This window comes from Trichosurus vulpecula, chromosome 2 (genome assembly GCF_011100635.1).
Source record: "Trichosurus vulpecula isolate mTriVul1 chromosome 2, mTriVul1.pri, whole genome shotgun sequence".
NCBI classification, from domain to species: Eukaryota; Metazoa; Chordata; class Mammalia; order Diprotodontia; family Phalangeridae; genus Trichosurus; species Trichosurus vulpecula.
This window is the reverse complement of record NC_050574.1, coordinates 210,368,552-210,391,956: the sequence shown is the minus strand read 5'-3', so window position 1 is coordinate 210,391,956 and position 23,405 is coordinate 210,368,552. Positions and strand designations below refer to the sequence as shown.

The 23,405-nt window shown below is 35.0% G+C and overlaps 1 protein-coding gene across 5 annotated transcripts in view; it reads left to right on the top strand.

The window, feature by feature from the left end:
* WDSUB1 (WD repeat, sterile alpha motif and U-box domain containing 1) overlaps positions 1–23,405 on the top strand; it is a 78,934-nt gene that overhangs the window by 20,530 nt on the left and 34,999 nt on the right. For 3 of the 5 annotated variants that reach the window (XM_036743223.1, XM_036743225.1, XM_036743224.1), the window contains 5 exons: positions 6,646–6,739; positions 8,698–8,731; positions 21,790–21,830; positions 21,929–22,035; positions 22,690–22,869. In XM_036743223.1, the coding sequence (XP_036599118.1) occupies positions 6,646–6,739; positions 8,698–8,731; positions 21,790–21,830; positions 21,929–22,035; positions 22,690–22,869 (456 nt within the window). The remainder of the gene's footprint in view (positions 1–6,645; positions 6,740–8,697; positions 8,732–21,789; positions 21,831–21,928; positions 22,036–22,689; positions 22,870–23,405) is intronic. The other 2 variants (XM_036743227.1, XM_036743228.1) reach the window with 1 other exon arrangement.

The window sequence follows — 23,405 nt, the reverse complement described above, 5'->3', positions numbered from 1 at the left end:
CTGATATCCAATCTGTTGCCTAGGCCTGTTGATTTTACCTTTGCAACATCACTCAAATATATTTCTTTCTTTCTTCCTCCACTGATGCCAGCACCTGGTACAAGCCCTCATTATTTCACATCCAGACTATTATAATAATCTATTGATTGGTCTGCCTGCTACAAGTTTCTCCCCACTCCATTCCATCCTCCACTCAGCTGTTAAAGTCATCTTCCTAAAGCACAGATCTGACCATGTCTCCCCTCCCCATCTAATAAACTCCACTGGCTCCCTGTCACCTCCAGGATCAAATATAAAATTCACTGCTTGGTATTCAAAACCCTTCATAACACTCCCTCACCCCTACTTCATATATTCTTTGACCCAGTCATACCTACCTTCTTGCTGTTCCTTGAACAAAGATACTCTGTCTCCTGACTCCAAACATTTTGATTGTCTACTTTTTACCACCTGGAACATTCTCCCTCTTCATCTCTACCTCTTGTCTCTCCTGGCTACCTTTGCATCTCAGCTAAAATTCCATTTTTTACAGGAAGCCTTTCCCAGTCCCCCTTAATTAGAATTAAAGCATTAGAGTACCTTCCCTCTGTTGATTATTTCTAATTTATCTTGTCTTTAGCTTATTTATACATACTTCTTTGCATGTTTTCTCCCCCATGTGAGCCCCTCTATAGGAAAGACTATCTTTTGCCTTTCTCCATTGCTTAGCACACTACCTAGCACATAGTAGGAACTTTTATGTTTATTGACTGACTACCAAGGGTAGTAACCCACTGGAACTCTGTTCTGTTATCAACAAATTGCCCTTCGTATTAGACCTGTTTGTCTTATGTTCTTCCCATATCCTTGCAATCCACAAAACCTGGCTTCTCCCAGATAATAATGTTTATCCATTGCTGTCCTCTCTAGTATGGGATATACCTTCACTCCTGCCCCTCCTCACCCCTCTCTTCCCCAACACTTGGGGCAGGAAGAGGAAAAGGTATATTTCTTGCTCAATACTCTATTCTCCTCCTACCACCATCATTTAACAAGCAACCTCTAATTGACCTATTTTGAGCTTCATTGAATCCAGATATATCATTCTACCGAGATCCTTGTGACTGTTTTCTTCTGCCCCCATGAGGTCGTTCCTTTTTCAATGAATTTAGTACTTGGCTCATAGTATTCCTTTCACCAAAATCTGCCCTTATAATTTGAGGTTTCAATTTACATGTTGATGATCACATACAGATACTTGTGTAGCCTTCTTTGTTCACGATTTTCTAGTTCATAATGAAAAGAAAAGGAAAATCTGTATTTCATTCTGTATTTCTTAGTTAGTTTTTTGAAATTATGATTGATTTCAGAATTCTGAAGTAGTTTTCTTTCGCAGTTGTTTTCTTTTGCATTGTTGTGGTCTTTTGCATAAGTTTTCTTCTGGTTCTATTCTTTACATTATATATAAGTTCATGAAAATATTCCCAAGTTTCTCTGAATTCTTCATATTTGTCTTCTGATAAATAACATTCCATTATATTCATATAACACTACTTGGCCATTCTCCAATCTCCAATTCTCTAGTCTTTTGCTACAACAAAAAGGCCTGCTCTAAATCTTTTGTACGTATCAGTACTTTCCCTCTGTCTTGACCTTTTGGGAGTATATGTCTGTTATTGGTATTGCTGGATCAAAGGGCATGAAGAGTTTATTGACTTTTTATGTATAGATCCAAATTGTTTTCTAGACATTAGGTCAATTAACTGTTTTGCCAGTAGTGCATTAGTGTGCCTCTCCTTCCACAGCTTCTCCAGCAATTGCGATTTTCATCATTCATCATCTTTGCTAATCTATTGGATATGAGATAAAACCTCAGTTGTTTTAATTTGCATTTCTCATATTTTTAGTGATTTGGAACATTTTTTTATAGGGTTGTTGATAGCTTGCATTTATTTTGGAGACTTCCTGTTCCTATACTTCATCACTATTCTTCCAGTAAGCCAAGTTCACAAAGTTGGAGTCATTCTCAACTCTACTCTCTCCCTCCATATTTAATTGGTTTCTATTTCTTGTTGATTCTCACTGCAGGACACAGAATTATAGGATTATATATTTGTAAAACCCCCTCATCTTACAGACAAGGGATTTGATACCTATAGAGATGAGACCTATAGAGATGACTTCCTCAAAGTCACACAGTAAGTGGTAGACCAAAGTCAATGATGCAGAGAATGGAACATATCAGAATACTCCAAAGACAATAAACAATAAAGTGGAAAAGTAGAAAAATTCATTGTGATTGAAGTACTAGAATACTTAAAACCTTTTGATGTAGCTTTACTCTAAAGAGTAAAGAACAGAAAGACAAACAGTAGCAGACTCTGCAAATGTTGTCTTCGACTATAAGTAAAAGAACTACCTGTGTGGCTTTTTGTGAGTCACTTAACCTCCATGGGCCTCACTTTCTTCATCTGTAGGATTTGGACCAGATGGCTTCTGAGGTCTGTTCCAGCTCTAGATCTTTGATCCTATGAACAATATTCATAAATTTTAATGGGAAAAGCACTGTTCATTATGAATTGGTTTTAGCCACATGTAGATAGATAGATAGATACGTAATTTTGTATTTCATGATTGAGATTCTTCTAGTCTTAGCATTGTAGTCAGCAAGTATTTATTAAGCACCTACTAGGTGCTAGGTGCTGTGCTAAGTGCTAGGGATACAAAGAAAGGCAAAAGACCATCTCTGCTCTTGAGGAGCTCATTCTGATGGGAGAGACAACATGAAAACAACTGTGCACAAGCAAGATCTATACCAGATAATCGGAAGATAATCCACTGAGGAAGGTATTAGTGTTAAAGAGGATTGCAGAAGGCATCTTACAGTAGGTTGGATTTTAGCTGGAATTCAAAGGAAGCCAGTGAAGCCAGAAGACAGAGATGAAGAGGGAAAGTATTCCAGGTATGGGGAACCGCCAATGAAAATGCCTAGAGTCAGGAGTTGGATTGTCTTCAAGAAGTTTATAAGTTGTATATGAAAACTATAATGGTAGGTGTTTATGTAAGGCTTTAAATGTCAAATGAGATGTTAGGAAGGTAGAAACAATAGGCCGCAGATTGGTTATTGGAGCGAGAGAGAGTAAAGTGTCAAGAATAACATCTATGGTAATAAGAAAGTTAGGAATAGGGTAGGGTTTGAGAGGAAAGATAATGTATTCAGTTTTGAATGTGATGAGTTTAAGATAAATATGGGTTATTCCATTCAATATGCCTCATAAATGTTTGGAAATGTGAATCTGGAGGTTAGAAGAGAGAGGTTAGGACTGGATAACTAGATCTGAGAATCATCATCATAGAGATGATAATGGCACTGGTGAGATCACCAAGTGAAATAGTTTAGAGAGAGAAGGAAAGAGGACTCAAGACAGATCCTTGGAGGACACGCATGGTTAGTGGCATGACCTGGATGAAAATCCAGTAAAGGAAACGGAGAAGGAGCAGTCAGGTAAGAGGTATACCAGGAGAGAACAGTGTCATGAAAACCTAGAGAAGAGAGCATCAAGGAGAAGAGAGTCATCAACAGCATCAAAAGCTGCAGAGAGGTCAAGAAGGGTAAGGATTCAGAAAAGGCCTTTACATCTGGCAATTAAAAGATCTTTGTAACTTTGGAGAAACCAGTTTGAGTTAAATGATAAGGTCAGGAGTCACATTTTAGAGAATTAAGATGAGAGTGAAAGTAAAAGGAAGTGTTAGCAACAATTGTAGATACCCTTCTCAAGGTGTTTAGCCACAGAATGTAAGAGAGATATGGGATGATAGCTAATGGGGATAGATGTATCAAGTGAGTTTTTTGAAGATTGGAGAGACATTGGGCATATTTGTAGGCAGGGGGAAGCATTCCATAAACAGAAATTGAAAGAAAGTGAGAATTAAGATGATAAAGAGTACTAACTGGTAGAGAAGAAAGGCTAGAATGCAATCACTTGTACATGTAGAGGAATTTGCCTTGGCAAGAATGACCGTGTCTTTGTGTGAGGCAGGTGAAGAAGGTAATGGCAGAAGACATCTGAGTGATGTGAGATGAAGAGGACAGACTAAGAGGGAGCTTTCAGAAAATCTCTTCAAGTTTTCCAGTGAAATATAAGACCAAGTTCTTAGCTAAGAATGTTGGTAAGATATGAGGAATGTGAGGAGAGAGAAATTACTTTTAAAAAAGCCTCTGTAGTGAGTGGAATAATGAATTGATTAGGGATGTACATACTGAGGGTCCAGTTGAGTTTATGTAACCTAATTTTTAAGTCGACCTATTTAGCACAGTTATACAATTTTCTTCAGCCTTACTCAGCAGTTCATGAGTAGGAATGAAGGCAGCCTAGCAATTCAAGGCTGAAACTTGGTGAGGAAAAATAGAATAAAGGGGTAAGAGACTCAAGAATGGAGGTCAAGGTAGAATTGAGTTGGTTTGCCAAAGTTATCAAGATGGGGAAGGGAGGAGTATAGATAATACAGGGGTAATGGCCTGGGAAAGAACTGAGGGATGGAGTCTTTGGAAGTAGGGATGAGGATAAAGAGCAGGGTTTTGTTCCATTGGTAGCTGTTCCCATTAGGTAGCTAACATATCAAAACAGTGTATGTTAAAATCAACATGGTAGTAAACTGAAATTAAGCTTTTATTCTTAATTTAAATTGATTAGGTTTTAACACAATGTTTATAGAATAAAGTGTCTTGATTATTTTATATATGTTTTTCAGTTTTCTTTCAAAATAGGAAATCTTTGAAGTAAAAATGTTAGGTTTTTTCCTTGTTTTTCCTATTCTTTAAAATTGTGTTGATGCCTTTTCATTTGTTTTTTTTTTCAGCCCATTCATTTCTTGATATACCCTCTTCTGCCTCCTTTGAACATAGAAAAAGAATTAGAACACAGGAAAAATAGTTAAGTAAAAATAACTAACATAATGGCCCCATTGATATTGCAACATTACAAATACATAGTCCCCTACCTCTGATCTGAGAGGAGGAAAGTATTTTCATCATTTCATTCTTAGGACCAAGATTGGCCATTACAGTCTCTCAGCTGTCAGCGTTTATTTATGTTACTGTAGATATTCCATATATTCTTCTCGTATTTCACACAGCATCAGTTGATACTTATTTTTTTCCCCACACTTTTCCACACTTCTCTGAATTTCTCATGGTTGTCATTTCTTATCTTGCAATATTTAGTTACATTCATTACATTCATATACCATAATTTGTTCAGCAATTTTTCTTTTCTTTTTTAAAATTTTTTACTTCTATTTAAAAAATTCAATTTTATTTTAGTTTTAGGTTTGCATTCTCTTCCTCTCAATTCATACCTTCCCCCACCCTGAAACACCTACTGAGAAAGCAAGAAAAACAAAACCTATTACACATATGTATGATCAAGCAAAACAAATTCCTTCATTGGCCACATCAAAAAAAAATATTTAATCTGTACTTCAAGTCCATCACTCTTCTATCTGGAAGTGGGGAGCATGCTTCATTATGAATGCTCTGGAATTGTGATTGGCATTGTTTTATTCAGAATTCCTAAATCTTTCAAAGTTGTTTATCTTTACAATATCATTGTTATTGTATAAATTGTTCTCCAGGTTCTGCTCACTTTGCTTTGCATCATCATTTCATAATAGTCTTCCCAGGTTTCTCTGAAACCATCCCCTTCATCATTTCTTACAGCACAAACATTCCAAAACATTCATATACCATAACTTGTTCATCCATTACCCAGTTGATCAGCACCCCTTCAGTTTCCAGTTCTTCCGTACTATAGAAAAGAGACTTTGTAAATATGTTTGTATATACGGGCCCTTTTCTTCTTTCTGTGATCTCTTGGGGTGGAGGGTTTGGAGGGTGTGGGAGAGATACACCTAATAGTGGTTACCACTGGATATCAGTAGTTTGGTCACAGTTTTGGCATAATTCCAAATTGCTTTTAAGAATCATCTCTTTCTCTCTTACTGAGCAATCAGTTTGTTTCCCATTTTTTTGCCATCACAAAAGGCATTGCTATGAATATATGTATATGAATTATACAAATTTGTGAAACAATCATGGAGGCATTGTAATCTTGCATTGGTAATGAAAATACTCACTGACTAAATCAGAGTCCTTTTAAAGGGAAGTAAAGAAATATTATTAAGTAATGCCAATTTATGAATAGTTTGAAATACTTATTTCCATTCAAGATTATTTTGTGTTTAGGCCAGTTATGAACAAAACTTTATATTGCAAAGTGAAATTTATAACTTAGAAAAGAAAAAAAATTAGAAATAGTTTGTTGAACATCGATTTACTTTCTCATATCATTTACAATCTATTTTTCATTATCTCCTTTAAAGATTTAAAGTATTGACTACCTAGAGAGAAAATTTATTTGTTGGTACCTAGTTTTATTTCAGGGAAGTTAGTAAAAAATGTGTATATTTTCCCTTGCTTTTTAAGATAATATTTTAAAATATTTATAGTTAGCTTTATTTTAGGTATTTAAAACAAATGGACATATGTAAACAGTGAGATTTGTGCCTAAAAAATTATCAGAATGTTTTAAAGTTTTTTGCTCTTAATAAATGGCATTTAAAATTCTAAATACTATTTTACCATTTTTCTTACTATGTTAATTGCAGGTTTTGAATTGAAGTATAAATGTACACTGAGTGGACACTCTGCTCCAGTTCTGTCTTGTGCTTTTTCTTATGATGGTCAAATGTTAGTTTCAGGGTAAGCTATTTAATTTGGTTTTTGTGATTTAATTATATTTTGAATTAGGGAAGAGTGGCAACATAATAAAGTGAACTCAGCTTTCAAGTCGAAAGGCTGTCCTCTTAGGAAATAACTTAACATAAAGAAATTATTACTTGTATGATGAAATAAACTCACTTTTAAAATTTGCACGGTGTGAAATTAATGAACCTTGTTCTCTGAGGTGTTCTCACTTATTGGTTTTTTTTTGTTTTGCTTTGTTTTCTTTAGATTGAAATGGTAGCCTATCCATTGTGGTGCTGTAATTCCTCCTTGTCTATCTTTCCTATGATGTGAGATGAGGAAGTGATAAGAGGGAGTTCCCTGGAAAGTGCTTCTGTTTTTTTTTTTTTCAGTGAAATATGAGACAGGTTCTCAGTTGAGTGAGAAAGTGGCAGGAGAAGCTACAGGAAGTTTGAGGAGGGATGCAAAAAATTTAGAAAAGTTACTGTGGCAATTGGGATACCGAATCAATTAAGGAGGTGTAAAAGGAATACCTTGCAGGGGAAAAGGCCCAGTTAAGATTAATGTGACATAAATTTGTAGTGGATCCAGTCAGCAAGATTTCATGATTGCGTATATAGCTACAAATCTATACCACACATAGTTGGTTCCTTCACAATTTAACAAGTTATTGCCAAAGCTGTCTTGTTTTGTTTGGGTTTTCTACTAACTTATCTTTTCTTCAGTAAATTTTCAATATCTTTCAATGACCTTTTATTACTTTCCTTTTTTTAAAAATTTTGTTAACCTTGGACTTATTCCACTTCTTTCCCAAGTCCCTTTGCTCCCTAAAAATCTTGGAAGAAAAAAAACAAAACCCTTGTATCAAATCTACTTAATCAGACAAAACAAATCACACTTTTCATGTCCAAAAATACATATCTCATTTGAGCTCACCACCTCTGTTAGAAAATAGGTACCATCTTTTATCATTGGTCTTATGGAGCCCTGATTGGTCATTACATTGATTAGAGTTCTTAGATCTCTCTTAGTAGTTTTTCTTTGTATTGTTATTGTATAAATTGTTCTCTGGGTTCTCCTGATTTCACTCTCCATAAGTTCTTACAAGTCTTCTCATGTTTAACTGAAATTGTCCCTTTTGTCATTTCTTATGGCACAGTTACATTCCATTACATTCAAACACCATAATTTGTTCCGCCATATGAGCTACTATGTTAAAGCAAGTAAAATAATATCATTATTGCTACATGACATATTGGTCATAGTCTTTGTTTTAGATAATTTGTTTTACCTGCTATGAACTTGTAGTAGGGATGATATAAATTTTCATATGCTTTTTTAAAGAGAAAAAAATAAATGAGACTATTTATGCTTCCTTTTAATATATAAAACTTCATTTATAAAAGACTTTTTGCCCTTTAGAGTGATCTCAAATGGCTGTTATTAAGAATAGTCCATGTAACCACAAGGCCAAATTAAGAATTATGTATTTAAAAAGAGGAACAAAATCAAAATGCAGAATTATTCACAGTCATATATAACATACCAAACAATAACTTTTTGTAATGTTTTATCCTTTTGTGATGTTACTTTTCAGGGACTAGAAATGTATTTAAAACAATTTTTGAATCACAGATGACTGTTCCAATTATAACTACTTATTGCAAATTGCAATTAACACATGTTAATCCTTTAATAAGATTATTTTTCATTTTGTAGAGTAATTTTATATTTGAAAAGTTATGTATGAACCTTTATACCACTAGAAGGGTTTGCTATTATAACCTATATTCTGTGTTATATATTTTTATATTACTTATGTATGTTTTTCCATTTGAATGATATGTATTTGTTTAAGCTTCTTTCTTCTCCTTATTAAATTTGTAATGTTTTAAATACAATTTAGGTAAATTTAAAATTTTCCCTATTTATAGAAATATTCACACACATTTTTCTTTTCTCTTTTTTTAAAGATCTGTGGACAAATCTGTGATTGTATATGAACCTGTAAGTACTTGAGCATCTAGTACTGGTACATGTGTATGGATTAAAAAAAATGCTAGAGTACTATCCTTTAAACTTAGTTTATCTAAAAGACAAGATGATAATTTTATTCAGTCTTTTTTCTGATTTAGTGTGTTCTCAAATGTTTTAACTGCTGCTTCAAACTTTACAAGACCTGTGACTTCAGTAATTTGAAGATCAAAGCCTTTCCAGAGCTTAGTAGACCATCTTCATGAGTTGCTATGAACCTCATAAAACAGCACTTTAACACTTAGTGGCCAAAGTTCTGGTGATAAGCTTCTTTGAACTTCCCTAATCTAGTCTAACTGCCAGATGTTTTCCCAAATCACACATCTGACCATGTCCCAACTGTACTCAGTAAACTCTAGAGCCTTTCTCTTATTTAGGATCAAATATAAATTCTTCTGCTCAGCATTTAAGCATTGTAAATTAGTTACTATAAGTTTAACCAATGTTAATTAATTGCCACGAGAATATTAAAAGAGCCCAGAAAACACCCTAGTCAGCAAATATCTAGCTTGCTTTCCAGGGAGAGGTGGTTGCCAAAGGCCACACCAGGTTAGAATATAAAGTCATTTGTAAGATCTCATGAAGAAGGATTATAGATTATAAGCAATATAGTCTCATAGAGCAGAGAGAAACAGAAGAGGGTAAAACCAGTCTTAAAAAAGCTCATCAACATATCTAATTAAGTAAAATCATCCAAAGGGAATTCAGAGTTAAAAAAAAAGAAAGAACTATAAACAAAAGAAAAATGAAAAAGATTTGCAAAAAAAAATTTTAACAACTCGTTTTCTCTATGAAGGCATGTTGTACCACCATACTTTGACCCTAATTTCCCTGTCCCGGATATATTTATCAAGGTAGACATGGCACTAAAGTGAACAAAGGTTGAGCTGAGTTTGGGGGAAGATGGGGAGGAAGCAGCTATTTTGTATGAAATAGGTATAGAAGTCACTAGAGGTGGTATAGTTGTGAGGGCATTAAGGGACTGATATGCTAAATATCTTAATGAGGAGATGCCAAAGCCAAAGGGAAAAAAATTTCAAACTTTATTAGTACCTAAAAAGGTGATGAAGAAAACATCAGTGACTACCAGCCTTTGTGCCTCTTACCCTATCTATGCGAGGTCTTTTGAGGGTCACCAGTGCATCATCTGAGGGCATCTTCAGTGAGGGTATTAGTAGGGAGCAAGAAGGCTTTTACAAGCAATATTCATCAGTAGATCAATTGAAAGATATAGAGAATATCAGATCCCATTGTGCTTATTGATTATTTATGGCAGAAAAGCTTTTCTCTGGTAGACCAAGTTGCTGCCTTATAAGTTACATGCCCTCCTCACCTTCACCTCTTCAGCTACTTTGTTTCCTTCCTGGCTTAAACTGCTTCCTTTTGTGTGAAGCCTTTCCTAATCCTTCCAGTTGCTTGTGCCTTACCCTGAAAATTATCTTATATTTGTTCTATGTATATCTACATGACAATACTAGGAGTAATTATAATAATAACCTATATGTACATGTTGCTTCCCCTCAGTGAATTGTAAGATCCTCCAGGGTGGAGACATTTTTACTTTTGTCTTTGTATCCTCACATTTTCACAGTGCCTGACACAAAGCAGATCCTCAAATGCCTTTTGATTTGTTATACAGCCTGTTGCTAGACTTATACTAAAAGCCTGTTCTTAGTGCGACACAACCTGACAGAGTTTGCATCCCACTGGCATAGCCTTTGAGAACCTCTGTACTGGGATAAAACATCAACACAGAATTCTTGTCTTTGTTGTTGTTGAGTTGTTTCAGTCACATCCTACTCTTCATGACGTCATTTGGATTTTTCTTGGCAAAGATACTAGAATGGTTTGTGATTCCTTTTACTGTTCATTTTACAGATGAGGAACTGAGGCAAACAGGGTTAAGTGACTTGCCTGGGGTCATACAATTAATAAGTATATCTGAGGTCACATTTGAACTCAGGTCCTCCTGCATGTTTTTACATGCAACGTAATTGTTTGGGATCATTCTCTTAAATAATATGTGATTTTTCAATTAGGCAAGACAGTCTGATATAGTGAAAAGAACACTGCATTATGTAATTGAGAAGACCTACGATGACATAACAATTTTGCTTCTTAAAAACTGATCTTGGGAAATCACTTTACCTTTCAGGGCCTCAGATGGTTTTATCTCTAAAATAGGATGTAGATGGACTAGATGATCCTTAAGATCTTTTCTAGCTCCAACTTTATGATAAAGACCTCAAAATACCATAGGAGAATGTAGGTTTAAGGAGCTACAATCCAAGGAGTAATTAAAATATTTTTTGGCATTCAGAAACAGATAATATAAGCCATAGATAGTGTTAAAGAGATCGTATACATTCAAATAATAGAAATCACTTTCACACAACAGTATGAAATTACCTCTACTAATATGCTTTGTGTTACATACAATTGCTGAATTATAAAGCTAACACTCAGACATAGTAAGAATAATAAAACCATGCCAAATGTTAGTTTTCTTTGGGAATTAGAATTATATGAAAAACTGAAACTCGTGGATGAGGAATCTAATATAACTGGACCTACGTTCCCTATTGGCTAGTGACAAGAGGCAAGATAGGATTGGAAAAATAAGGCTAGTATATGGAAGAATTTTAAGTGCTAGGCTTGATTCAGTAAGCCAAAAGGAGGATTTTGTGCACCTTGAAGCGGAGGAGTGACTTCACGAAAATAGTGCTTTAGGAAAATGTATGTAGAGATCATAGGATCATATATTTAAGGAGGAAGGTACCTGAAGTGCTGTCAAGTCCAACCCTATAATTTTTTAGTTAACTTGTTCAGGGTCATCATCAAGCAAGTGCTATTTGAATTCAGATCTCCTGACTCCAAGTCCTGTGCTTTATCCATCATATCAAGCTGCCCCTACAACTCTACATTTTTTCCCTTTAATCATTAGTATTTTGTACAGTCAGATTCATTCATTCAGGAAATATTTATCGAGCATATCGTATGTAAGCTACTCTGCAGCATAGTAGCTGATAGAAAATGAATAAAATAGAGCGCCTGGCCCTCAGATAATGTCGGTAGAGATATTGTTCTCCAAGGAGCAAAGGATTGCAATCAACTTTAAATTATCTTTGGTCACAGAGAAAATTGATCTTTTGAACAGGGCTGGTCTTAGGTGTATAGTATGTGGTTTGATTTAGAATGAAAAAGTACTGAAGTGGGCTTAGAGCTTTGTTGAGGTACTAATGAATTTGAGTACATTCCAAAAATGGTGGAGAAATCACAATGCAAACTCCCTCACATCCTCACTTTTTCTTTTAACCATGCAGTGTCCTCACCTGTTCTTTTTTCCATCCTTCAGATTTCCAACAATTAAACCATTCTTTTTCTGTCAAAGTAAATCCAAACACCTGTTCCCTTGTTCCTATTTTCTTCTTGCTTTTTCATTGATCACAATCCAAGCTCTTTTCTCTTTACCTGGTGCTTTCTACTACTGACTTTTTCCCTCATTTGTAGATGGACAATGTTCAGGTCTCCTAAGGTAACTAAAAAAAAAACTCCCTTTGACCCGAGTTTGTCCTTCAAGTGACTCTATTTTCTCTCTCCTATCCTTTACTGCTAAGCTTCTAAAAAGAATACATGTTGTATAGTCTGCATCCACTCTTCATTCTTAACTTGACTGATACATAACTGCTTTTATTCTGTCTTACTTCACCACTACCGTATTGAAACATATCCAAAGCTATTAATGCAAGTATTAATAGCAAGTCTAGTGGCCTTTTTTCAGATACCATCATCCTTGTTCTTTCTTCAGTATTTGACATTTGATAATGCTTTTCTTGATACCCTTCTGTTCGCCCTTGATTTTTATGATGTTGTATTCTCATGATTTTTCACTTACTTCTCTGGCCATACTTTCTCTGTCCTCTTTATTGACTACTTACCTGACTCTTATATGTGGGTGTACCTGCTGGAATTGTCTTTGTCTGTTTTCTCACATATATTTTCTTCTTTGATGTTCTGGAACTCATTCACTTCTATAGCTTTAATTACAAATCTTTTTTAGTTGACTCTCAGACTGACTCTCATTCCCCAGCTTCAGTTCTGCTTACTGAATTTCTTCCAATTGCTTACTGAATGTCTTCACCTGGACACCAGTATCTCAGATTCAGCATGACAAAAATACAGCTCCTCTCTCAAAAGCCTGCCTTTTTTCCTAAACCTATTTCTTTTGATGTCACCATATTTCACTCACTCTGCTCAAAACTTAACTCTTCCCTCCTTCTCATTTCTCACATCTTGTCAGTTGGTAAGTTCTATTGATTCAGCCTCCATAATATCTTTCTAATCCTTTCTCTCTTTTCCATTTCCACTGCATATACCTTTGAGGCACTTATTGCCTGTCTTCTAGACCAGTGGTGTCAAACTCAAATAGAACCAACAGCCACTAAAATGGATTTAACAGTCACTGTAGGTGCATATTGACTTAGAAACCTCTTATTAATATTTTTAATCATGTTTTTATTAATTTTGTTAAATATTTCCCAATTACATTTTAACCTGTTTTGGGCCACCTGGGACTGTTCTGTGCCATTTATTTGACATCTGTCTTAGATTGTAGTAATAACAATAACTTAAACTTGCATGGCATTTTTAAAAAATTTATTTATTTTTAGTTTTCAACATTTGCTTTTATAAGATTTTGAGTTCTAAATTTTCCCCCCCTTGCTCCACTCCCCACTCTCCAGAATGGCATGCAATCTAATATTGGCTATTCATGTATGATCATACTAAACATATTTCCACATTAGTCATACTATGAAAGAAGAATCAGAACAAAAGGGAAAATCCATGAGAAAGAAAAAAGAAAGAACAGCAACAAAAGAGACAAAAGAATGTACTTCGATCTGCAGACTCCATGGTTCTTTCTCTGGATGTAGATAGCATTTTCCATCATGAGTCTTTTGGAATTGTCTTAGATTATTGCATTGCTCAGAAGAGCTAAGTCTGACAAAGTCAGTCATCACACAGTGTTGCTGTTACTTTGTACAGTGTTATTTTAGTTCTGCTCACTTCACTCAGCTTCAGTTCACGTAAGTCTTTCCAGGTTTTTCTGAAATCTGCCTGCTCATCATTTCTTATAGTACAATAGTATTCTATCACAGTCATATGCTATAATTTGTTCAGCCTTTCCCCAATTGATGGGCATCCCCTCAATTTCCAGTTCTTTGCCACCATAAAAAAGAGCTGCTATAAATATTTTTTTACATATGGGTCATTTTCCCTTTTTTATGATCTCTTTGGGATACAGACCTAGAATTGTTATTGCTGTGTCAAAAGGTATGCACAGTTTTGTAGCCCTTTGGGTGTAGTTCCAAATTGCTCTCCAGAATGGATGGATCAGTTCACAAGTCTGCCAACAATGCATTAGTGTTCTGATTTTCCCACATCTTCCCCAACATTTATCATTTTCTTGTTTTGTCATGTTAGCCAATCTGACAGGTGTGATGTGGTACCTCAAAGTTGTTTTAATTTGCATATCTTTAATCAATAGTGATTTAGAACATTTTTCATACGACCACACATAGCTTTAGTTCTTCCTCTGAAAACTGCCCATTTATATCCTTTGACCACTTATCAATTGGTGAATGACTTATATTCTTATAGATTTGACTCAGTTGTCTTTATATTTTAGAAATGAGGCCTTTATCAGAGATACTGGCTGTAAAAATTGTTTCCCATCTTTCTACTTCCCTTCTTCTCTTGGTTGCATTGAATTTAATGTAATCAAAATTATCTGTTTTGCATTTCATAATGTTCTTTATCTCTTCTTTGGTCATAAATTCTTCCCTTCTCCATAGATCTAACAGGCAAACTATTCCTTGCTCTACTAATTTGCTTAGTTTCACCCTCTATATCTACCCATTTTGACCTTATCTTGGTATATAGTATACGATGTTGGTCTGTGCCTAGTTTCTGCCATACTGTTTTCCAGTTTTCCCAGCAGTTTTTGTCAGATAGTGAGTTCTTATCCCAGAAGCTGAAGCCTGGGTTTATCAAACAGTAGATTACTATAGTAATTGACTACTGTGTCTTGTGTACCTAACCTATTCCACTGATCCACCACTCTATTTCTTAACCAGTACCAAGTAGTTTTGATGACTGCTACTTTATAATACAGTTTTAGATCTAATATGGTTAGGCTACCTTTCCTTGCATTTCTTTTCATTAATTCCATTGATATTCTGAACCTTTTGTTCTTCCAGATGAATTTTGTTATTATTTTTTTCTAGCTGTATAAGATATTTTTTGGTAGTTTGATTGGTATGGCACTGAATAAATCAATTAATTTAGGTAGAATTGTAATTTTTGTTATATTTGCTTAGCCTACCTGTGAGCAACTGATATTTTTCCATTTATTTAGTTCTGACTTTATTTGTGTGAAAAGTGTTTTGTAATTGTATTCATATAGTTTTTGGGTTTGTCTTTGGCAGGTAGACTCTCAAATATTTTGTATTGTCTACAGTAACTTTAAATGGAATTTTTCTTTCTATCTGTTGCTGCTGGGCTTTGTTAGTAATATATAGAAATGCCTGTGATTTGTGTGGATTTATTTTATATCCTGCAACATTGCTAAAGTTGTTAATTATTTCACATAGTTTTTTAGTTGATTCTCTAGGATTCTCTAAGTATACCATCCTATCATCTGCAAATAGTGATAGTTTTGTTTATTCGTTGCCTATTCTAATTCCTTCAATTTCTTTTTCTTGTCTCATAGCTAAACCTAACAGTTCTAGTACAATATTGAATAACAGTGGTGATAATGGAGATCCTTGTTTCACTCTGAACTTATTGGAAATGCTTCTAGCTTATCCCCATTACATGTAATGCTTGCTGATGGCTTTAAATAAATGCAAGTTATTATTTTAAGGAAAATCCATTGATTCCTATGCTCTCTAGTGTTTTTATAGGAATGGGTGTTGTATTTTGTCAGAAGGTTTTTCTGCATCTATTGAGATAATCATTTGTTTTCTGTTAGTTTTATTATTGATATGGTCAGTTTTGCTGATAGTTTTCCTAATATTGAACCAGCCCTGCATTACTGGTATAAATCCCACCTGGTCATAGTGTATTATCCTCATAAGTTGCTGTAATCTCTTTGCTAATATTTTATTTAAAATTTTTTCACCTATATTCATTAGGGAAATTGTTCTATAATTTTCTTTCTCTTGGCTCTTCTAGGTTTAAGTATCAGCACCATATTTATATCATAAGAAGAATTTGGCAGGACTCCTTCTTTTCCTGTTTTTCCATATAGATTGTATAGTGTTGGAGTCAGTTGTTCTTTAAATGTTTGGTAGAATTTATTTGTAAATCCATCTGGTTCTGGAGATTTTTTTCTTAGGAATTTCTTTTTCTTTCTCAATTTCTTTTTCTGAAATGGGGTTATTTAAGTATTTTATTTCCTTTTTTGTTGATCTGGGCAATTTATATTTTTGTAAATATTCATCCACTTCACTTAGTTTGTCAAATTTATTGGCATACAGTTGGACGAAATAGCGCCTAGTGTTTTAATTTCCTCTTCATTGGTGGTGAATTCATCCTTTTCATTTTTGATACTGATAATTTGGTTTTCTTCTTCTTTTTTAATCAAATTAACCAAAGCTTTATCTATTTTTTTAAATAAAACAAGCTATTAGTTTTATTAGTTCAATAGTTTTTTTTTTTATTTCAATTTTATTTATCTCTTTGATTTTCAGAATTTCTAATTTGGTATTTAATTGGGGATTTTTAATTAATTCTTTTTCTAACTTTTTTAGTTGCATGCCCAATTCATTGTTCTCTTCGTTTTCTATATAAAATTTCCCATAAGAACTGCTTTCGCTGCATCCTGTAAGTTTTGGTATGTTGTCTCATTATTGTCATTCTCTTGGATGAAGTTATTGATTGTTTCTATGATTTGTTGTTTGATCCACTCGTTCTTTAGGATTAGATTATTTAGTTTCCAATTAATTTTTAGTCTATCTTAACATGGCCCTTTATTACATGTAATTTTTATTGCATCATAATCTGAAAAAGGATGCATTTAATATTTCTGCCTTTTTGTATTGGATTATGAGGTGTTTATGCCCTAGTACCTGGTCAGTTTTTATGTGTAGAAAAAGGTATATTTCTTTCTATTCCCTTTTATTTTGCTCCAAAGGTCTCCCATATCTAACTTTTCTAAAATTCTATTCACCTTCTTAATGTCTTTCTTGTTTATTTTGTGGTTAGATTTGTCTAGTTCTGAGAGGGGGAGATTGAGGTCCCCAACTAGGATAGTTTTGTTGTCTGTTTCTTCCTGTAACTCCCTTAACTTCTCCTCCAAGAAAATGGGTGCTCTACCACTTGGTGCATATATGTATTGATATTACTTCATTGTCTATGGTGCCTTTTAGCAAGATGTACTTTCCTTCTTTATCTCTTTTAATTAGATCTATTTTTGTTTTTATTTTGTCTGAGGTCGGGATTGCTACCCCTGCTTTTTTTTTTTTTACTTCAGCCAACACATAATATATTCTGCTGTAGCTTTTTATCTTTACTCTGTGTGTATCTCTCTGCTTCAGATATGTTTCTTGTAAACATCATATTGTAGGATTTTGGTTTTTAATCTACTCTGCTGTCTGCTTCTGTTTTATGGGAGAGTTCATCCCATTCACATTCACAGTTATGATTACTAACTGTCTTTCTCGCCATCCTATTTTCACCCCATTTATACTTTTCTCTCTCCTTTCACCCTTTCCCCCCTCAACAGTGTTTTCCTTCTGACCACAGCCTCCCTTGATCTCCCCTTCTTTCTATCAGCCTTCCTCCCTTTTCTTTCCCTTTTCCCCTACTACTTCTTCCCTACCTACTATCCACCCCCTCCCTTTTCTTTCTCCTTCTTCTTCCCTATAGAGTGTGATAGATTCCTATTACCAATTGATTGGGTATGTTATTCCCTCTTTGAGCCACATTGGATGAGAGTAAGGTTCAACAATGCTTGCCTTCCTCTCTTTTTTTCCTTTTCAGTAATAGTTGGTTGCACCTCTTCCTGTGTTATAATTTACCCTATTCTGTATCCCTCTTTCCTCTTCTCCCAATACAATCCTTTTTTCCTCATCTTTTAAATATTTAATTATTTTTATCATCACATTAAATTCAACTTATTTCTATACCCTCCATCTATGTTAAATGCCATAATAAAGATGCAGTTCTCAAGACTTGGAAATGTCATCTCCTCATGTAGGGATGTTTAAACGTTTAACCTTATTGAATAACATCCATTTGCCTTTTTATGCTTCTCTTGAGTCTTGTATTTGAAGATCGAATTTTCTGTTCAGTTCTGGTTTTTTATCAGGAATGATTGAAAGGCCCCTCTATCATTCCTCTGTAAGATTGTACTCAATTTTGCTGGATAATTGATTCTTAGTTGTAATCCATGCTCCTTTGCCTTCCCAAATATCATATTCCAGGCCTTGTGATCCTTTAATGTAGAAGCTGCTAAGTTCTCCATAGTCCTGACTGTAGTTCCACATATTTAAATAGTTTCTTCTGGCTGCTTGCAGTATTTTCTCCTTGACATGTTAATTATGGAATTTGGCTACAATATTCCTTGGAGTTTTCATTTTTGGGTCTCTTTCAAGAGGTGATCAGTGGAGTCTTTCGATGACTGTTTTACCCTCTGATTTTAGGATGCAGGGCAGTTTTCCTTAATAATTTCTTGAAAGATGCTGTCCAGGCTCTTTTTTTGATCATAGCTTTCAGGCAGACCAATAATTCTTAAATTATCTCTCCTGGATCTATTTTCTAAGTCAGCTGTTTTTCCAATGAGATATTTTATAGTTTCTTCTATTTTTTCATTCTTTTGAATTTGTTTGACTGATTCTTAATGTCTCATAGTCATTAACTTCCACTTGCCCAATTCTAATTTTTAACAAATTGTTTACTTCAGTTTTTGTACCTCCTTTTCCATTTGGCCAATTCTGCTTTTTAAAGAGTTGTTTTTCTTCAGTGTATCTTTTCTCCACTTGATCAGTTGTTTTTTTTTTTTAAGGAATTGTTTTGTGCATTCAATTTTTGTCCTTCCTTTTCCAAGCTGTAGACTATCTCTTGTATACCTCTTATTTCTTTTCCCAGTTTTTCTTCTACTTCTCTCATTTGACTTTTAAAATACTTCTTGAGCTCTTCCAAGAAGGATTTTTTTTTAATGGTAGGTTAATTCATTAGCACTAATAAACAAATTAATATATATTAGTTTATCAAATTAACTAGCTCTCACCTAGAACAGAATAGTCTTGAGAGAATAGGAGCAAAACACACACACACACACCTATCTATGCATTTACATATATACTTACGTATATATTTACATAAAAGCTGACCCCAGAGTTTTAGTGCAGTGATAAGTGCTAACAACTTAATAAGTTTTTTTTTACAATTTTTTTTAATTTAATTTAAATTTATTTATTTAACATATTTGGTTTTCAGCATTGATTTTCACAACAGTTTGAATTACAAATTTTCTCCCCATTTCTACCCTCCCCCCCACTCCAAGATGGCTTATATTCTGGTTGCCCTGTTCCCCAGTCAGCCCTCCCCTCTATCACCCCCTCCCCTCTCATCCCCTTTTCCCTTCCTTTCTTGTAGGGCAAGATAAATTTCTACACCCCATTGCCTGTGTATCTTATTTTTTAGTTGCATGCAAAAACTTTTTTTTTTTGAACATCTGATTTTAAAACTTTGAGTTCCAAATTCTCTCCCCTCTTCCCTTCCTACCCACGCTCCCTAAGAAGTCGAGCAATTCAACTTAGGCCACACATGTATCATTATCCAAGAAGGATTTTTAGGCTTAAAACCAGTTCAGGTTCCCCTTTGAGGTTTTGGATATGAGTATATCAACAATGTTTTCCTCTTCTGAGTTTGTATTTTGATTTTCCCTGTCCCCATAGAAACAGTCTAGGGTCAGTATTCGTTTTTACTTCTTGCTCATTTTTGTGGCCTATTTTGTGGCTTTTAAAGTTGAGCTCTCTTGCTGGAGCACAGGGGGCGCTGTCCCAAGCTTCTTATGCTGGTGTCCAGGGGCCTGGTCACTAGATTTCTGCCTGGGGCCTCAGGTGCTGGCTGATGTAGGCTTTAGGTATCTGGCACCTTACCTAGTGCTGAGCTGAGGTCCTAATGGTGGTGTCTGGCTTGTGCTGAGGCCACGTGGTGTTTTCCTGCATTTCCCTGGAGCTGTGCTGAGCTGAAGCACTGGGAGGTCTGCTGCTGCAGGATGCTTGCCCACCTGGAGCTATGGTGAAGCACAGGGAGCTTCATCTGCTAGAGGATGCCTGCCTACCTGGGGCTGCTCTGAAGCTGGGTGGTTCTCTGAGGTGGAGTCTGCCAGTTCCCCTGGCTGTGCTAAGGCTTGGGGGGGGGGGGGGGTCCTGGTGTTGGCATTTACCTGCTCCATGGCTCTTGGTCTCAGAATCTTCTGCTTATTTGTTGAGGTGGAGTTTGCCACACGGACTTGCTGGGACACTCTCTGTCCTAGACTATGCTCCTTTTGTATTCGAGTGCCAGTCCTCCTAAGTCTCATGGATCAAAAGATGCTCCACCCCATTTTTCCACTGGCTCCGCTGTTCCAGGATCTGTTCTGAAGCGATGTTTTATGGATGTTTAGGGATGAGAATGGGAGAGGGACAGCAATCTACTGCTTATTCTGCCATCTTGGCTCCCAGAAGTTCCAGATCTACATAGTATTTTAAGGTTTACAAAATGTTCTTACTATAATCCAGAGGGAAGGAGATAGTGTATTATTATCCACACTTTACAGATGAGAAAACCGAGGCTCAGAGAGGTTAAGATTTGTCCAAGGTGATACAACTATTTGTCAGAGCTCAGAAATCCAGCTAGTTGTTCTCTTGCCACCTCTTCACTTATTATGAGTTTCAGTTCCCTGGTAATTAGTTTTATTCCCTTTTTCCTAGTCTGAAAGCCATTCTTCTTTGCACAAAAACTAGAATCAGAACAGAAAGTCAGTAGTGCCATTCTTCATCATTGTCTCATCCATTACAAGTAGTGATTCTGTCCTTTAATATTCTTCTTGGCTCCAGCCTAGCTTGTACCACTACCACAACCTTTTTCTTTGTCCTTAACTTTCATTACCAGTCTTTTCTAGTTATGAAATTTACCATTCTTACATGACTGTGCTACTTGTTAAATAAGTTTTCAGTTGCCTTTCCTTGTTTCATATCTCCTAAATGCCTTTGATTTTGTTTTTAATCAATGTGGTATAATAGAAAGTGCTGTACTTGAGATTAGAAGAGATATGAGTTTAAATCTGGTCTATATGATCACATTAGCTTATAACCTTAAATTCCTGTTGACATTACTCTGTTGGCATATGAAATGAAGGTGCAAGTCACTAAAATCAAGGAGATAAGGAGCCATAAAATCAAAAGGTCTGATGAGTCCTGGTCATCAGTAAACAAGGATGATGAAAATGATGAAGATGATGATGATGATGGTGGTGGTGGTGGTGGTGGTGATATTAGCTAACATTTATATAGGACCTAGTATGTACCATGTACTGTTCTAAGTGCTTTACAATTATTCTATGATTTGATCCTTGTAACAACCCAGAGTGGCAGGTGATACTATTATCTCCATTTTACAGATGAGGAAACTGAGGCAAACAGAGGTTAAGTGACTTGTCCAGGGTTACACAGCTATGAAATATTAGACGTCAAATTTGAACTCAGGGCTTCCTGACTTCAAGCCCAGTACTCTATCCACTTTGCCACCTAGCTACCTTAGGAATGTTAATTTTGAAGGAATAGACAGATAACTGGAAAATTGTAGTACCAGAGCCTATTGTTTCATTATTTTTTCTTAATTATTATTAATATCAAACATAGATGCTGTATAGAACACAGACATAATCTATGTGCAGTGAACTTAAATTCAGGAAAAAATATAAAAAATTTCTTCTTGCCTATACAAACATAAGACTTTTTTTTTTTTCCATTTTTCAGAATACTGGAAGCATACTTCACACTTTGACTCAACATACCAGGTATGACCTTAACATCACTTTTTATAAATATTATTCAAGAAAAATTCTTATTTAGAAAACATATGATATTAAATTCCCTAGTTCTTTTTCTTTCCTAGGTATGTTACAACCTGTGCCTTTGCACCCAATATTCTTTTACTTGCTACTGGGTCAATGGACAAAACAGTGAACATCTGGCAATTTGAACTGAAAGCACATTGTCAAGGTTAGTAGGAATATTATCTCTAACCTGACTCACCCCTTTCAGCATTTAATTCGGGAACACAGCAAATCTTTTGACAAGTTGTTCAGATTGCTTTCCTTAACATAAAGCATGAAATACAGATTTAGTATAATTTTTAAAATCCTTTCAGAGAGGGCAAGATTAATAGCCAAAGTACATTAAAATTATAGGAAAGTGCCTTTGGTGTCTGTGTGTGTGTTTGTCTAAGTATATTCTTACGATCTCTATTTCCATAACTTTTTTAGAATTCTCTGTTTAAGAATAAACAGTTTACTGAGAGAATAGAAATAATATATTTTCTTGACTTCATTTTGGCCACTCCAGGCAGCAGGAGCAGCTAACTTACTGTCAGACTTTTTGTCAGATGTGCAGACCTTCATACTGATACACAAACCACAGGTCAAATAGAACACCTTTGTTCAGTCTTAAAATCTAAGAGAAAACATGTGTGTCAGATGAAAAAGAAAAGGTACAAGGAAAAATATTTCATTTTGTATCTTCTGAAAGGGTATAAAATAATGGAATGAAAAATTAAGGAGACATAAATAACTTTGTGAAGTAAATAAAAAAATTTTTAAGCAAATGCATTTTAAATTATACATATTTTATTTGCTTTTTTCCTCATGATTTCTCAAGCAGGTAGGCCAGAAGATGAACCAAAGCAATTTATTGAAGATTGGTCAGAAGAAGAAGTTTCATCGTGGCTTTGTGCGCAAGGTTTAAAAGACCTTGTTAGTATTTTCAAGATGAACAACATTGACGGCAAAGAACTGTTGAATCTTACAAAAGAAAGTCTGACTGATGACTTAAAAATTGGTAAGATTAATTAAAGAGACAGTTTTATATATGGAAAGATTATGTATAAGTACTTTCTGGAAAGTTGTTTTCAGTTGTATCAAAGTGTTTTTCTCTAGATATGCTAACATATATGTGACTGTTGTATTTCTGTATTTAAACAAAAAAAAATGCTTGTTACTTATATATTGAAATTCGTATGACACTATTAAGAGCTAGCTAAAATTACAAATAAGAAGGAATATTTAAACCTGATTATGGCACCCAGTCTAAGCAGTGTAATTGACATGTAAGTGGAAAAAACATTTTAATGACTTTGTATGTAAAAATCAAAAATAGACTCACTATAGTAAGGACTTTCCATCTCCCAGTTAGGCTAGGCGACACTGAAAAAATTTTAGTTAACCTTGGGATTGTTAGCCTTGACTGCATTATGATGCATCCTATGAGCACCCACCATCTGCAGTACATATGTATTGAATTGTTTTTCCACTAGTGGAGACTAATGATCAATAGCACACATCTGTAAGACAGTTGGCTGTTAATGATCTTGGAAG